The sequence below is a fragment of the Drosophila kikkawai genome, chromosome 3L, assembly GCF_030179895.1.
Source record: "Drosophila kikkawai strain 14028-0561.14 chromosome 3L, DkikHiC1v2, whole genome shotgun sequence".
NCBI classification, from domain to species: domain Eukaryota; kingdom Metazoa; phylum Arthropoda; class Insecta; order Diptera; family Drosophilidae; genus Drosophila; species Drosophila kikkawai.
Genome location: NC_091730.1, coordinates 6,153,908 through 6,169,109, shown reverse-complemented (window position 1 = coordinate 6,169,109; position 15,202 = coordinate 6,153,908). Strand labels below are relative to the sequence as shown.

The 15,202-nt window shown below is 43.4% G+C and overlaps 6 protein-coding genes across 6 annotated transcripts; 3 read left to right on the top strand and 3 right to left on the bottom strand.

Annotated features, from left to right (window-relative positions):
* Positions 1 to 10: 10 nt before the first annotated feature.
* Positions 11 to 2,301, bottom strand: LOC108073773 (chondroitin proteoglycan 1). Its single transcript, XM_070285902.1, has 2 exons — positions 2,296 to 2,301; positions 11 to 2,232 (listed from the first exon to the last, which is right to left on the bottom strand). Exon 2 carries the CDS (start codon positions 2,168 to 2,170, stop codon positions 11 to 13), a length of 2,160 nt encoding a protein of 719 aa, XP_070142003.1. The 5' UTR covers positions 2,171 to 2,232; positions 2,296 to 2,301.
* An 840-nt stretch (positions 2,302 to 3,141) lies between these two features.
* Positions 3,142 to 4,239, top strand: obst-G (obstructor-G). Its single transcript, XM_017165599.3, has 2 exons — positions 3,142 to 3,249; positions 3,306 to 4,239. The coding sequence occupies exons 1-2, from the start codon at positions 3,184 to 3,186 to the stop codon at positions 4,098 to 4,100; spliced, it is 861 nt and encodes a 286-aa protein (XP_017021088.1). The 5' UTR covers positions 3,142 to 3,183; the 3' UTR covers positions 4,101 to 4,239.
* A 721-nt stretch (positions 4,240 to 4,960) lies between these two features.
* LOC108073774 (chondroitin proteoglycan-2) lies at positions 4,961 to 15,153 on the bottom strand. Its single transcript, XM_017165541.3, has 3 exons — positions 15,001 to 15,153; positions 6,779 to 6,871; positions 4,961 to 6,724 (listed from the first exon to the last, which is right to left on the bottom strand). The coding sequence occupies exons 2-3, from the start codon at positions 6,819 to 6,821 to the stop codon at positions 4,983 to 4,985; spliced, it is 1,785 nt and encodes a 594-aa protein (XP_017021030.3). The 5' UTR covers positions 6,822 to 6,871; positions 15,001 to 15,153; the 3' UTR covers positions 4,961 to 4,982.
* LOC108073805 (chondroitin proteoglycan 2) lies at positions 7,245 to 9,840 on the bottom strand. The gene is made up of 2 exons (XM_017165579.2): positions 8,776 to 9,840; positions 7,245 to 8,711 (listed from the first exon to the last, which is right to left on the bottom strand). Exons 1-2 carry the CDS (start codon positions 8,795 to 8,797, stop codon positions 7,285 to 7,287), a joined length of 1,449 nt encoding a protein of 482 aa, XP_017021068.1. The 5' UTR covers positions 8,798 to 9,840; the 3' UTR covers positions 7,245 to 7,284.
* Positions 11,913 to 13,048, top strand: LOC108073775 (peritrophin-44). Its single transcript, XM_017165542.2, has 2 exons — positions 11,913 to 11,931; positions 11,995 to 13,048. The coding sequence occupies exons 1-2, from the start codon at positions 11,925 to 11,927 to the stop codon at positions 13,017 to 13,019; spliced, it is 1,032 nt and encodes a 343-aa protein (XP_017021031.2). The 5' UTR covers positions 11,913 to 11,924; the 3' UTR covers positions 13,020 to 13,048.
* LOC108073776 (peritrophin-48-like) lies at positions 13,515 to 14,595 on the top strand. Its single transcript, XM_017165543.1, has 2 exons — positions 13,515 to 13,521; positions 13,583 to 14,595. Exons 1-2 carry the CDS (start codon positions 13,515 to 13,517, stop codon positions 14,593 to 14,595), a joined length of 1,020 nt encoding a protein of 339 aa, XP_017021032.1.
* Positions 15,154 to 15,202: the final 49 nt, after the last annotated feature.

The following is a 15,202-nucleotide window of genomic DNA, read 5'->3' as shown; positions in this document are numbered from 1 at the left end:
TTACATTGCATTAAAAATCAAAAGAAAAGCTTGAAATCGCTTTAAAAACATGACTAAAAAACCCAAGATCAGGTGAATGAAGGCGATATCCTGTGGAATTACATTTAGCGAGCTGCGCATCCATGCAAATAAAATCAATGGGACTGAATTCTTCATCTTCTGGACAGGCAAAACCTACTGGAATAGGTTCTTGACATACTATGTACTTGCTGCAGTTGTTGGGATAAGGAACCAGAGTTCCCTCGCTTTTATCATCACAAAAGCTGTTAGGCAAGGTCGTATCCTCAGCTTCAGTGGTTGATGTCAAAGGTGTTTGTGTAGTCGTAAGAATAATAGAGCAATTTGCATACCACGGAGCCATACATCTTTCTAAGGCGGCACTAAACTCCTGACCAACTACACAGTCATAGACCAGAGGGTAAGGTTGAACACAGGCTATAAACTTGGTGCAATCATCCGGATAGGGAACTAGCTTTCCATTTGGCACGCCTTCGCATGGATGGATTTCTGTGCTGGGAGTACTTGGGGTAACTGCAGTGGTAGAGCTCTCAGTGGTATCTGTAACTGATGTGGTAGAGGTAGTGGTGTTGTAGTTTTCTCGACAAGCATCGGGTGAAACATCTGAACCACATTCTCCAGTCAGTGGATCGAAAAACTCTCCCAAGCTGCAAATGCCCATCATGTAAGAGGAGTCGTCTACACATCGTATGAACCATTGACAATTATCTAGATATGGCAAGTTTTGGCCGGAATTATTAAAGCAGAGCGAAACCTCCGGCGCTGGTGTCGTTAGTCCTGGCGATAGAGTTGTGGTTTCTCCTTTAGGACAGTCACTCGACTCCCACTCTACACATTTCTGAAGAGCCTCGTTGAAGAACAAACTTTGCGGGCAGTAAAACGCTATTGGCACAGGCTGAGCGCAAGCTATGTACTTGCTACATTCATCGGGATAGGTGGCATAGTAATCCTCGCCATGACCAGAGCATATTCCCAAAATATCTGCCGGATTAGTCGTGGTATCTATAGGTAAAGTTGTTGATATTGTGGGTAAAGGTGTTGTGGGAGAAGGCGTTGTGGAAGCTTCACTTGTCGACGATTCAGTGGAAACTCCAGTTTCCTTGCACGCCGTTGGTGACACTTCGGGACCGCAATTGCCGGTTTGAGGATCATAAAAGCCATTGTATATACAATTGGCCACCGTGGACTTTCCGTCTCCCATGCACAGTATATATTGCTGACAATTCGTTACTAAAGGATAGGAGGCGCCTAGTTCCTGATCCGCACAAACATCCTCCGAACTCTTTGTTGTGGTTACGGTGGTGCTAGTAGTGAAGGCATCAAGGCAAGCGGTAGGTGATACATTTGGCCCACAGTCACCGGTATCTGGATCGAACCATGCATTAACCGGACACTTGGCAGTCGTTGATTTACCGCCACCGAGGCAAAGCAGGTACTGCTGGCAGTCGGATTGCAAAGGAAAGCTAGCTCCCAGTTCCTGATCTGCGCAGGGATTCTCCTTGTCACTTACAGTTGTTGTGGTGGCAACAGTTGTCAAAGGTGGGCTGGTGGTAACAACTTCGCGACACGCTTCCGGCGAGATATCAGGCCCGCAGTTGCCGCTTTTCAGATTAAACCAATTGTCAACGGGACATGGAAAAATACTGTACGAGTCGTTGCCCCAGCAGTAATAATATTGCTGACAATTTCGAATGTCTGGAAACATAGCTCCTAGCTTTTGGCCCTCACACTCTGTGAAGGGTTCTTCGGTAGTTGTTGTTGTTTCATGTTCATCTTGAGTAGTTTGATCACCAAAACACACGACATTATCTTTAAAATCGCAAATTTTTAAATCCGGATTGAAAAGCAGTTCTCCTGGACATTGTTTTTCTTCACTTTGTCCATTTAAGCACACGATAAACTCGCTACAGCTCAAAGCAGAAGGAAGTATGGTATGATTGGACTCATCCTTACAAGGATTTGCGGGGTTTGGCAAAGGAGTGCATTTCACAGCTTCTGGTGTATCGCATATGTGCAGGGGACTGTTGAAGAGTTTTCCATCGGGGCAGTACTCCAAATCAGCACAGGAATCATTGCACCAAATATAAGCCCCGCAGTCGTAGGGATATTCATAATATCCATTCGATAAGGTGGAACAAAAAGAGGAATCCATTTCGAGAGGGTCGCCAGAAGTTGTTGCCAAAAGCCAACCAATGATAAGGAAGTACTTCCAGGCTATATATAAAAAAATACATTTTACTCTATTTTTATAACTGATCGAAACATGTAAGTGTTTACCTGGCATTGTCATGGTTTATTGCCCACAAAAAAAATTCTTTTTAAATATTTATTTACTTTTGAAATAAACGCGTGTGCTGGTGGTTCTACGGTCTGGAATTAACTGAGCTCTTACTACATTTTTTGGTAATTCTTAAGCACAAATATTTGATAAATGCCTGCCAATCTCAACCAACGTTCAGTGGTTCTTCTTCATTGATAATGACTAATACACATTGATAACACATGACTAGAAGCTCTGAGAAAAAACGGCACAACAAGGAAATAGACAATAAGATTTTTAATAAAGAACCATGATAATCTGCCTCGTTTTCTTTCCAATTAGGTTCAGTGAGATATCAGAGAAGTACAACTAGGTGACACCTATAAGCATTCCTTCTCTAGACAACGCAAAAAACTCGATTTAGTCTCACCTACTTTTAGGCTTTGCAAAATAAAGTGAACCAAGATCCCTTTAAGACATTTAACTTTATGATTTTCTTCGATAATACTCATTTATTTTGAGTATATGTATAATAAATCATAAGTAATAAATAATAAATAAAAATAATAAAATATTATTTAAAATTTAAGATTTTCCCTGTGCCACCCCAAAAGATCTTGAACCTTGGTCTGTGTGCAGATATTTCCCACTAAATACATATATACATACATTGTCATGTTTTTATCAAACCTTACATATGTTTTATATGAACCCTTATCAATTCTCAGTAAGAAAATGTAGATAGTACTCGTACTCGAGCACCTATCACATTCGAACGATACAATCAAGTGTTGAACACTTTACATATTGGCAAATCATGCAAATTTCTCATCATTGATAGTCTATAAAAACGGCGTTCAATGAATGGAAAGTTTCAGTTCGATTAAAGACTCGATAGCGACAATATGAAGCTTTTCGGACTGCTCTTGGCGATTTGTACACTCCAAGAAAGAACACTGGCTCTGTCTCAAGTATGTAAAAAGGAGCCTTGCCATATCATCCGATTTATTTAAGCTTCCTTTTATAGGATGGATTTGCTTTCAAAACTTCTATTTGCGATGGTAAAAACGGCGGACTCTTGCCCATTTTTGGAACGTGTTCCGGATACTATGTGTGTGCAGATGGAAAAGCAGTGGTTGGATCCTGCGACCCTGGTACCTTATTCAATCCAATAACTTTGCACTGCGATGCGGCCGACAAGGTGGAATGCATCTTTGATGCCAAGGATAACAAAAGCAGCGACGAATCGAGCTCAAATAGTGAGGAGGACTCTGAGGAGACATACCAAACTGATGCTCCAGTAACGGTTAAGTCTACAAAGCCACCTGTAATCCAGGAGACAGAACTTTCGGATATATCCCAGAGAATATGCTTGGGTAAAAAGGATGGCGTAATGCTGATCAAAAAGGGATCGTGTGGGGAATACTATGTGTGCAAGTCAAAAAAGCCCCGTCTTCGGTCTTGTCCTGCCCAACAGCACTTTAGTCCAACGCGAAGAATTTGTATGAAGGCATCGGAAGCCAAGTGTTCCGCCGGTGGTCAGGATATCAATATGTTGGACAAGCCTGCCGTCACGGGGGGACTGTGCCCAGAGGATAAGGAGAATTCCCTAGCTGCACATCAGAGCGATTGCGGCAAGTTTCTCCTCTGCAGCAATATGATGTTTCTGGTCATGGACTGTCCTGTGGGCCTACATTTCAATGTCGCTTCCTCGCGCTGCGACTATCCCAAGATTGCCAACTGTCAGGTGAAGAAAAAGGAAACCAAGAGTAAAACAAAGTCCAAAAAGAATGGCCGCCGGCCCAAAGCTCGTGTGTTGTAACCCAACCATTCAAAACCCATAATTACGAGTCGGATATTATTCAACCTCTGTTGTTGTGTTACTCTTCAATATACTATTAAATATATGTATATGTATATATGTTTATAAATGTAGCTATATACAAATATATTGGCATTTACAAAAAGGTCTTCCAAACTCTGAAGATGAGCAACACTTTAGGGAGGGCATTAGAATTAGAAGAATGTTAAACTCATCATCTAAAATAAATTAAAAACGACAAAGAAATTAAACTTCGTGTGGCCGAAGCTTGTATAGGATGAAATTTATGATAACCAAGCCAAAAATGCATTGATTTCCATTCGGAAAGCTTTTCTATAAGCTTAATAGATCTGCATACTAAATTTAAAATTTGACCGATACAACCCCATATGAAAAATGAACTTTATAACTATTAAGCTTCTGACTCTAAATATAAAGCCCTGCAAGGGTATAACAATTATATTAGTTTTTAACTTAAGACGCTGTTAGAAGCTTTTAGTTTCCAGACTAGATACTCAGCAGATACTTTTTTAACTCGATAAAATGTCATATACATATGTACAAATGTATACTTTAATTCTCCTTTAAAATGCTAATAAACAAAATATTCAAAAATGTTTTTTTTTAAGATTAAAAAATATCGCAAACATTTTAAATGAATCATGCAGATTAGTAAACCTACTAAAAACTAACACAGATAAGCAATCCGAATTAAATAATAAATAAATTAAATTAAATCCCAGAAAGTCAGCGATAGCTAGTTTTATAAAAAGTCAACGCATTTTGATATCTTGTAGATTTAATGTGTCATTTGCACGAAACAAGTACCCATTGGAAACAAAAAACCCATCTGTGCTGCTTAAGACGTATTTATTGAGATATTCAGCATTTTACATTGGACGCCCAATCGCAGGTCTTGATCTGCTCATTGAAGACGAGTCCGGATGAACAGCTGAAATCCACCTCGCACTCGCACTGGCAGACAATATACGAAGAGCTGCAAGCGTTGGCCCCAGCAAACATGGTTCCGTCGCGCTGGCCAACACAACGCCCTTGACTCTCACAGTAGGTTCCAGAGGGACCGGCGCTGGGACCGCTGGGCGGCGCAGTTCCATCGTCGCAGCCGACGTTCTCGGGGTAGTCACAATCACTCGTGATGTTGTTGAACTGCAGATTGTTGGGGCACCTCTGCTGAACGTACTTGCCGTTGACGCACTGGAAGAAGGCCGAGCAGTTCTTCTCCACGGGCCACATCGAATTGTTGGGAAGATCGCAGCACTGAGGGTCGCAGGTCTTGGGGATGCAAACGTTATTTGTGTCGACAACACACTTATTCAGTGTTGTGTTGAAGAACTCAGTAGCAGAGCACTTCATGGCAACATAGTTGCCGTTCACACACTGCAAGTATCCGGCGCAATCCGACGGATTTGCCTTCTTGTCGCCCTCCGTGCATGATGGGGTGCCATTGCACTCTCCGTTGTCCGTCTCGCAGATCTTGCTTTTATTATTCCAATACTCGCCGGCAGAACAGGACATGGTAACGTATTTTCCACCCGCGCAAATTTGGTACTTGGTACAGTCACCGGATGGCTCTGGCTGTTTGCTTCCCTCGGTACAGTTGACGCAGGTTCCATTAGTATCCGGAACACAAGTACGCCTGTTGTTGTCAAAGTAGGCACCATCAGGGCACGTCTTGTTCACCAAGCTGCCGTTGGAGCATAACCGGTAACCAGCACAGTCCAAAGGATTCCACTCTAACTCTCCTTCTGTGCAAGATGGACTGCCATTGCACTCGCCATTGTCCTCTAGGCACTCTCCCCAGGTGTTGTTCCAGTAATAGCCACTATCACAGGATACAGTTACGTACTTTCCACCGGAGCAAAGCAGGTACTTGGTACAGTCACCGGATGGCTCTGGCTGTTTGCTTCCCTCGGTACAGTTGACGCAGGTTCCATTAGTATCCTGAACACAAGCACGCATGTTGTTGTCAAAGTAGGCACCATCGGGGCACGTCTTGTTCACCAAGCTGCCGTTGGAGCATAACCGGTAACCAGCACAGTCCAAAGGATTCCACTCTAACTCTCCTTCTGTGCAAGATGGACTGCCGTTGCACTCGCCATTGTCCTCTAGGCACTCTCCCCAGGTGTTGTTCCAGTAATAGCCACTATCACAGGATACAGTTACGTACTTTCCACCGGAGCAAAGCAGGTACTTAGTACAGTCACCGGAAGGCTCTGGTTTGGTGCTTCCTTCAGTGCAATTAACGCAAACTCCACAGGTGTCGCGAGTGCATTCAGTCTCGTTGAAGAAGTATCCATCGGGACAGCTCTGGTCTACCACGATACCGTTCACGCACTCCAGATACCCGGCGCAGTCATCTGGATTGGCTTCGATCTCCCCCTCCTCACAATTCGGCGGATAGCACTCTCCATTGTTAGTGTCGCATTCTCCAATCTCCGGGTTCCAATACTCTCCGTCAATGCAAGACTTGGAAACAAATTCGCCATGGCAGCACACACTATACTTGGTGCAATCATCCGGGTCGCATTTTGTCTCGCCATCCGTACAGCACTCTGCATTCAGGGATCCCACGAAAAGGGAAAGAGCCAGGCACAGGGAAACCACTATAAATTCAGGGTGAATATCCATTCATTCAGTGCTTTACTTTGGTTGCTTACCATAGTGCTTAGTTTTGAATTGGGCCATCTTGGCACTCCGCATATCAAACGTTCACTGATGTGCCTTTGGTCCATATCGGCTTTTATATTAACCTGCAATTAAAATAATGAAATGTCTTTTCCTGCTTCAGAGCATGTGCCGGTGATAGTAGGGCATCATTATTGATGTTATCAGCATACTCTTACAGTAGTTATACAAGCAAAAGATATTGTCACTATTTATACCACCCAAAACATTGGTGAGTGGAGAATCTGCAAACTCCCTGAGTGCAGAAGGAAATTGTTTTGTTGCAGACCTCTCACTGCTGCTGAAGGCCCCACATAAAAGAAGATATCTCCATGTACCCCTTTCCTCTCTGGGTAATAGTTATTTATAACAGCTCTCGTCCTGACCGATAACCCGCAGCTGCTGGCTGATAATAATGATTTATTAGCCCCAGTTTCATTAATAAATACAGCTAAGATATGGCTTTGATAATGATTTCCTTTATTCTACAATAGGTCAGTTAGAGCGTGCAATTGACTTTATTGGGATAATTGCAGGTCTTTTGGGATTGATCCCAGTACAACCCATCTGAGCACTCCATCTCGACTTCACACTCGCACTGGCAAACCACATACCGTCCACAGTTTGTCTCTGAAGGCAGGAAAGTACCCTCCTTTTTGCCCAAGCAACGACCGTTACTCTCACAGGATGTGCCAGAGGGGCCAGCATTCGGACCCGATGGCGGCGTATACTCCCATTCGCATTCATAAGCATCTGGGTAGACACATATATCATTTTCAGGGTCGAAGATTAGATTGTTGGGACACAATTGCTCCACGGCGCAGTTGTAATTGCACTTGTAGAACGTATTGCAAGAGCCGGGCACCTGGAAGAGCTCACCCTCGGGCTGGCCCTTGCACACAGGGCTGGTGCTGTTGCAGGGCACCTCGGGTACATAGCCCTCAGGATAGTCGCACTGATCTGAGGTTGCATTGTAAACAAGGCCACTGGGACAGAGAACCGATGAGACACCGCCCCCTGTATCGCCACCGGTTTCAGTGTTGTTGCCTTTGGGCCAGTCACAAACATTCACCGCCGGATTGAAAGCCAGCTGAGGATCACACTCCATTGCAATGGCACACTGGCATTGGCAAATAAAGTATCCGTTTGAATTGGGGTCCGCAAACATCGTTCCATCGGGCTGCTTATTGCACTTAGCGTCGCTGGTGCATGCGATTCCGGACGGTCCCACCACCTCATCCTCAGCATCAGCAGTTATCTCACAATCCACTTTATCCGGGTTATCGCACCGACCCAGCTCCTTGCTGAAATACAGGCCACTGGGACAGGGCATTTCATTCACGCATCCGTTGCTGCATTGGATGAACCTGACGCAAATTCCGGGCATATCTAACAATGCGCCACTCTCCTGCGCGACGCAGTCGGTACGGGGACTGGAGCAGTATGTGGGTACCACGCCTGGACTCGCTGGCGTAGTGTTGGAGGAGTTGGTGGTGTCATCGGGATTTGTGGTGACTTCTGTGGGATCAGTGGAATCTGGGGGACTCGGAGTAACTGGTGACTTGGTGGTGGTGTCCGGACCGCAGTCCTCAGTGGTTGTTTCATCTACATCTTCTTCATCTATGGGATCCTGGCACTCATCAGCACAGCAGTCGCACGTACACTGGTCATCTGCTCCGGCGAAGGAGGATAGTCCCAGGCAGTTGGCTCTCCACTGGAAGTCGCATTCTCCAAGCTCGCGATTGAAGTGAAGGCCTCGCGGGCAGCTACCAATGATGGACACCTCTCCTCTTTGGCAAACCACAAAGCGAGAGCAGTGCGTGGCCAGAGGAAGTCGAGTGCCGTCCTCCTCATAAATGCAGACATCCGCCAACTGGGCTACCGCAACTTGAAGACCTCCGGCCAGCAGCAGTAGCGCCCAAAGAGCTAGAATTTTTTGTAGTGGGTAAGAGTAAACCATATTCCGGGATTGGCTCCTCTAGTTACTCACCACTGGATTCGGTTTGGCGCATTGTCGTCTGATTGGCTTCCGAATGGTTCAAAATTCGCAAACGACTAAGTGGCTAACCAGGCAGAGTGGCAGCATTTAACTGTGCCTCGAGGCCCCCAAATCAGTAGTCAATCTTCTGATAATACCAATCACCATATCAATCTGTCGATTAGTTCACCAACTGATTTGTTTTGCGCCAGAATAATTAGGTGTGTGTATGCCTTGGGCTCGGGGCGGGACTTGAGGCCCTTATCAAGCCCGGCTCCCTCACATGGCCATAAAGTTTTCCTAAAATTTGGCATAGGTCTTGCGGATTCTCAACTGTTGAATGTGTTTTTGGCGCCGCAACCGCCCTGGCGTCTGCTTAATTTATGTTTCTCTTGCACACTCCCCGATAAGCACAACACGAAAGCTGCCTAATCATTCTCATCGCTTTATTGAACACTTGAAATTAAATGACGTTTATTGTCGCTCAAATTGAAGTGGCAGTCTCGCGTACTTTTGAAGCGGATACACTCGATACAGGAGCAGAGCCACAAGTGATAATGCTCGACTATGGGATACTCCATGAACACCAAGGATTTTTAAGCGAAAGCACAATTGATGTTGTGGAAAAGTTACAGGAAATAAGAAGCTCTTTACTTTAATTGAATACCCATTAATTCTTCAGGGAGTGTAAGCTATAAAATTATTTAACTAATAATACTGACCCCTATATAATTTTATTTAATATTTTTAAATACTTAAATTCACCTTTTATTATTTATATTTTAAAATATTATTGTGGTGATTATACTTTCTTTTTTACTACATTTTTTTTTTAAATTTTATATTTACAATTATTTTGATTTTTAGGGTATGTACTTTTCGGGATGGTGATAGCCAAGCGGACCTATTTTAGCCGCTATCGAAGAGCGGAGGTGTGTCTATGTATACATTTCTATAATTCCTAGAATTGCATGCAATCTTGCCGATTCAAATATCCCGATAGCAAACCCATTCAGAACGGTTAAACAAACCACCAAAAATAGCTTCCAACTTGTCAATTTATATGAAAGATGTGTGCATAGTTTAGGTACTTTTTTTTTAATGACAAAAATTACTTTTCCCTGTCATTTCACTTGGGCTACTCAGCCGGCCTGGGCAGATACATAGATATTTGTCACAGAAATGCAATCGGTTCATGACAAGTACTGTTATTGGTATAGAAGAACCAGAAGAAGCATATAGTCCAAGTCCAAGACTACTGCGGTGAGAGGCTTCCTGCTTGTCGCCTCTCGAGTTGGAATGAAACCCAAGACAATGCAATTCTAATTATTCAAATGCTAAGCAAGTACGCTTGAATTAAATTACCAAACTTATGGAAACCTAAATGAAAGAAAGAAGAGCAAAAGTTGTGGGTACTAAGGCCCAGCAAAGGCACTTGAGTTGGAAAGGCTTAGACTCTTCGGTATCTATTACATTGTACGCATCGCTCCGGAGACGGCTGCTCGTAGGAGGCCATAAGGGGCAACAAAAGACAGCCCAGCGGAAATATGAGTGGATATGCCATCGCAAACACACATTCATCTTAAGGGACAGGGAGCGTACGGGCTCTGCCGTCTGTCTATTATAAAAATCTTCTCAGGTGTAACAGGTTTCTCAGATTTAAACTGGGGTCGCGTCTGTGTTATACGCAGTCATCAACGGCACTCGCCTTGTCAACGATCGTTGTTAATACGGCTCTCAGTCCAATTGTGACATCAGCGGCGGCAGGATCGCAGGATTTGAGGGAGTGCATACCGAGGACAGTTCGAATCGAAGAACTGAGATCGATTGGTGCATAGATATCAAGGAGACACCCGCTTATTTAACTCTAGCACCATTCGAAATCAGTGCTTTTGATAAGAACCAATCAGCAGAGTGTCGAAAAAATACAAACATTAACTGTGTGAACGTTTCAAGAAACTCGATTAAACTTTAAAGCCAAGCAAGCAATGTATATGAACATGTTATGAGTGCCAAGTGGCAACCGAGTTGCCAAGGGAAGCCAATGAAATGCAAACGTGAATCTGACCGGCTACGATCGGAATAAGTGAACCGCATTCGCTTAGTCATCAATGGAAACAATTTTGTTATCGCTTCAGAGACATAAAGTGTCACAGAATGCCTCTACAGAACCTTTTAGTTTGATTGATGATAAACTCTACAATAAACTCTCAAGTTCTTTGCGTGATCTCAGTGAAGGCGACAAACAAAGTTAGGAAAATCCAACAAAAAATATGTCAACCGATACACCAATAGCTTAACATTGTCTTATTTTGTTCCTTTATCTATAAATAAAAGACATGACATACTCTAGCGTAATTGCTTGCCATATAATATACAATTAATAGTATTCTTATCTTGGCAAAAAGCTATAAATAATATGGCTACTGTTAGCGAGAAATCGTTGTAATTATAAAGACATCTGCTTGGGAATGGATAATATTACTCTTGAGCTTAAAAATCATAGTTAACTATTTTATAATAAAACTTATTAAATTTCTTATTCTTATTTTTATAAAGACCTTTTCCATTCCATTAAAACTTCAAATCAAAAACAGTTCTTCAATGGATTTTATTTTATTTTAGTGAAAGAGTGTTTAGATTGTCGTTAAATTAAAATTTGACATATTAACTGATTCAATTAACAATACAAGTTGTCCAATGAACATTATTTCAAGGCCAAATACAAACACTCTCTGACAAAAGTCTTTATACAAAGTAAAATAACTTAAAGTTGAAGGACAATGTTTATATTTTGAAGTCCTCAAAGAAAATTTAAATATAAATATGGTTTAAATTTTTTAGAAAGCTGTAACTAATTTGGGAAATTATAATTCACAACTTAAAAATGGATTGTTTACCCAAACCATTGTTAACTTTAAAGTTTAAACAGAGACGTAGACTTTTGTGATATAATGTTGGTCACACCGTCACAACGAAATTAAATTGATCTGATCTGACAACCCCCCGAATCTTATCTCCTTTGGATGTAGTAAATTAGTGTCATCGAAATGGGAAAATCAGTGAGTTGAGGGAATTCTATAAAATGCCGCGGTGGCTTTGGCAAAAAGTTAGTTGTATCTATTTTACTGAAAGCGAAGTGTAGGAGGACCCATACCGAAATGCGAGGTGCTGCCAACGAACTGGACTCTTTGGATAGAAACGGAGACACTAATTGATAACTCATTGCAGGACTCTCAAGCTCGTGGTGTCTGCATGCCTTGGTGGTGGTCTCGATGGTTAAATTGAGCACCCAGGCGCTGACCCATTATCTGAACACCACTGAGGATATTTGCCGAGATTTCGCGGATGGAGTGAAACTGCGAAAGCCCGGCAGCTGCACAGAATGGATAGAGTGCAAAGACTTTGCCACCGTCGAGGGTGGAGCCTGTACCACCGCGGCCAAGCCATACTTCAATCTGGGACAAAAGGCTTGCTACAAAAGCGTTGACACCACCTACTGCAGCACCCCGTGTACCGCATCCACGAGCGGTTATGTTGGAAATACCCTAAATTGTGCCAATTGGTATTATTGTGATGGCAAGACCCAGATGGGTCAGGGAAAATGTACCACTGGCCAGTACTTCGATCAAACAAAAAAGGAGTGCGTCTGGGCCAAGGACACCGTCTGCGAAGCCAAGTTCGATATGTGCGACATTGTGCCACCGGGCGTGCCTTTCCGCGACCCCGCCAACTGCAACATGTACTACACCTGCGCCAAGACTACCTTCAAGCTAACGGAAAACGTTTGTGCCACCGGTCTTTACTACAGCGCTGAGCAGGGGAAATGCATCGATAAGAAGCTGGTCGTCTGCGACAACCATCCGCTGCCGGAGGACGTGTGCGGCACCAAGAAGCTGGCCGTGCGCAACAAGTTCGTCGCGGACGGTGCCACCTGTCGGGGCTACTACTACTGCCGGGATCTCGGTTCCGGAATTCCCGATCCGGATCCCATCTACCAACAGTGTGACACGGACAACTTCTTTAACCAGGAGCGACAGGCCTGCATGCCACGCGAAAGCCAAAAGTGTGCTCACGATCGGTGCGATGGCCGGCAGGATGGCTACGAAGTGGCGGAGGATGCAGGATGCAAGCATTACTACAGGTGCGAGAATGGCCGCGAGACAGATCCTATGGTCTGCCCCGATAATCAGTACTTCGATGTAAAAGCTCAGGCGTGCACGGACGCTGAGAAATCGTACGATGCCTGTGCTTGATATTAATACTTAATTTAAATAAAAGGGTGCAATAATTAAACTACTACAATCTCATTTTTTAGTTAATTTCAGTGGGAGTTTGGTCAATTGAATCTTCTGTAAAATCTAGCTGTGAAATATAATAAATAATAAACATAAAAGTTAAATGTTAAATACAAAACAATGCCAGCTTATATAATTTCAAAGTTCATTAATCATAAAAGTATCAAATCTTCACCTTTGCTTTGTCTTTACCTCTTTTCTCTTCTACCTAAAGTTTCACTTGATTAAGACATTGTTTTTCTTTAATTAAAGAGACATTCAACCGGAGAAAAGCTTATTAAACCCATGTTGGGTTAGGGAACTGCGGAACCAAATCTTATCTGCTGTGAATGTTTTACAAAAATGAGAATAAAAATTGCTTTATCTAGCAGAGAATGTGGTATAAAAGCGGGAGCTGAAGCCTTTCAGTAAGTTAGTTAAACCTTTTTCAGCTACGAAAGACCAAAACTTAAAATGCCAGGTAATATCCAGTTTAAACGACCTCCTAAAATACAGACTAATATTCCTTTAAATACTTTCAGGATCTCCCAGCTCTTGTTGCCTGCCCGCCCTGCTGCTGGCGGTGATGGTACATCTCAGCAGTCAGACCCAATACTTGAGCTCCTCCGAGGACATTTGCCGCTTTTTCGCCAATGGAACAAAGCTACGAAAGCCAGGCGGTTGCAACGAGTGGATTGTCTGCCGGAACTCCGTAAGCATCCACGGAGGAGTTTGTGGCGTTGAGACTCCTTATTTCAACCTAAAGAGTGGTGCCTGTTCTAAGACCTTGGATAGCACCTACTGCAATCCACCGTGCAGTTCGTCTACGCAGGGCTATGTGGGTGACACCCTCAATTGCTCAAACTGGTATTATTGTGAAAGGGAGAAAGTGCGTACCAGCGGAAGATGCGATGGGGGCCTAAGCTTCGATCAAACCCAGCAAAAGTGTCTGGCCAACACAACCTGTGGAGCTAGGTTCGAAATGTGCGACGTGGTACCAACGGGAGTGCCATTCCGTGACGAAAAGAACTGCAACAAGTTTTTTACATGCAAGAACTATAAGCTTGTGTCGAACACCTGCGAACCCGGCAAGTACTACGACACGGCCTCGGGGCAATGTCTGGCCCTGAAGCACGTGGCTTGTGAGCATCATCCGGTTCCGGAGAATGTGTGCGGCACCCCAGAGGTACCTCTGAGGAACAAGCTCGTCGCGGATGGAGCCACTTGCCGTGGTTACTACTACTGTCATGATGTCGGCTCTGTCGGACCAGACCCCCGACCCACCAGGCAATTCTGCGGAGCGGATTACTTCTTCAGCCAGGAACATCAGGAGTGTGTGCCGCGGGAGAGTCAGAAGTGTCCTTGGGATCGATGCGATGGACGCACTGAGGGCTACGAGATTGCCGAAGTGGAGGGGTGTCACAACTACTACAGGTGCTTGGACAATAAGGAGAGCGAACTGCTCAGTTGCGGCGAAGGGTATTTCGATGCCGTGACCCAGAACTGCACATCCATCCGCACCGCCTACAGGGCATGCATCAATAAAGTCCAATAAGGGGCACTATCACTATTCTATCTGAAAAGTAAGTGAATGTCGCCACCTGTAAGTTTCTACACAGCCAAGTTATCATGGACAGTTCCTTACAAAAAGCTATTGAAAGCTTTTTACCTCGTTAGCTTTTCCCTTGCAGCTTTTCATCAACTGATGCAAAAATTCAAATAAAGAGTACGGTACATATGAATGAATGTATGTATGTACATACATACATATAAGAATCCGATTTTTTCATTATTGAAGTACAGTTTGTGCAGCTTTCATACAGTTTCCCACTTTTTTACGACCTTTCCACCTGAACTAAATAATATACATATAAACAGAATATACTAAAAATAAACATAATTTAAGTATAAAATAAAATATATGTAGAATAAGCAAGTAAAATTAAGAAAAAGAGCCAACCTTAGAAGCCAAGGTTTGCAAACTCTGAAACATTTTGAGATTTGAGGGAATAAATAGCGAGCGCAGTCGTTAGATCCATATTTATATCTTTGATATCCCCTGATACATCCATATGTAGTAGTTAGTCGCTTTATTTACTGGCACTTCGTTTTAAAAACACTTTAAACACTTAAAAAACACTTTTTCACTTGTTTCAATCGTG

Bases quoted from the DNA above. Each gene is read 5' to 3' on its own strand.
- LOC108073773 (XM_070285902.1), bottom strand. From the start codon at position 2,170: ATGGATTCCTCTTTTTGTTCCACCTTATCGAATGGATATTATGAATAT.
- obst-G (XM_017165599.3), top strand. From the start codon at position 3,184: ATGAAGCTTTTCGGACTGCTCTTGGCGATTTGTACACTCCAAGAAAGA. The intron at 3,250-3,305 runs GTATGTAAAAAG...TTCCTTTTATAG, and splicing joins GAACACTGGCTCTGTCTCAA to GATGGATTTGCTTTCAAAAC.
- LOC108073774 (XM_017165541.3), bottom strand. From the start codon at position 6,821: ATGCGGAGTGCCAAGATGGCCCAATTCAAAACTAAGCACTATG. The intron at 6,725-6,778 runs GTAAGCAACCAA...CTGAATTTATAG, and splicing joins ATTCAAAACTAAGCACTATG to TGGTTTCCCTGTGCCTGGCT.
- LOC108073805 (XM_017165579.2), bottom strand. From the start codon at position 8,797: ATGCGCCAAACCGAATCCAGTG. The intron at 8,712-8,775 runs GTGAGTAACTAG...AAAAAATTCTAG, and splicing joins GCGCCAAACCGAATCCAGTG to CTCTTTGGGCGCTACTGCTG.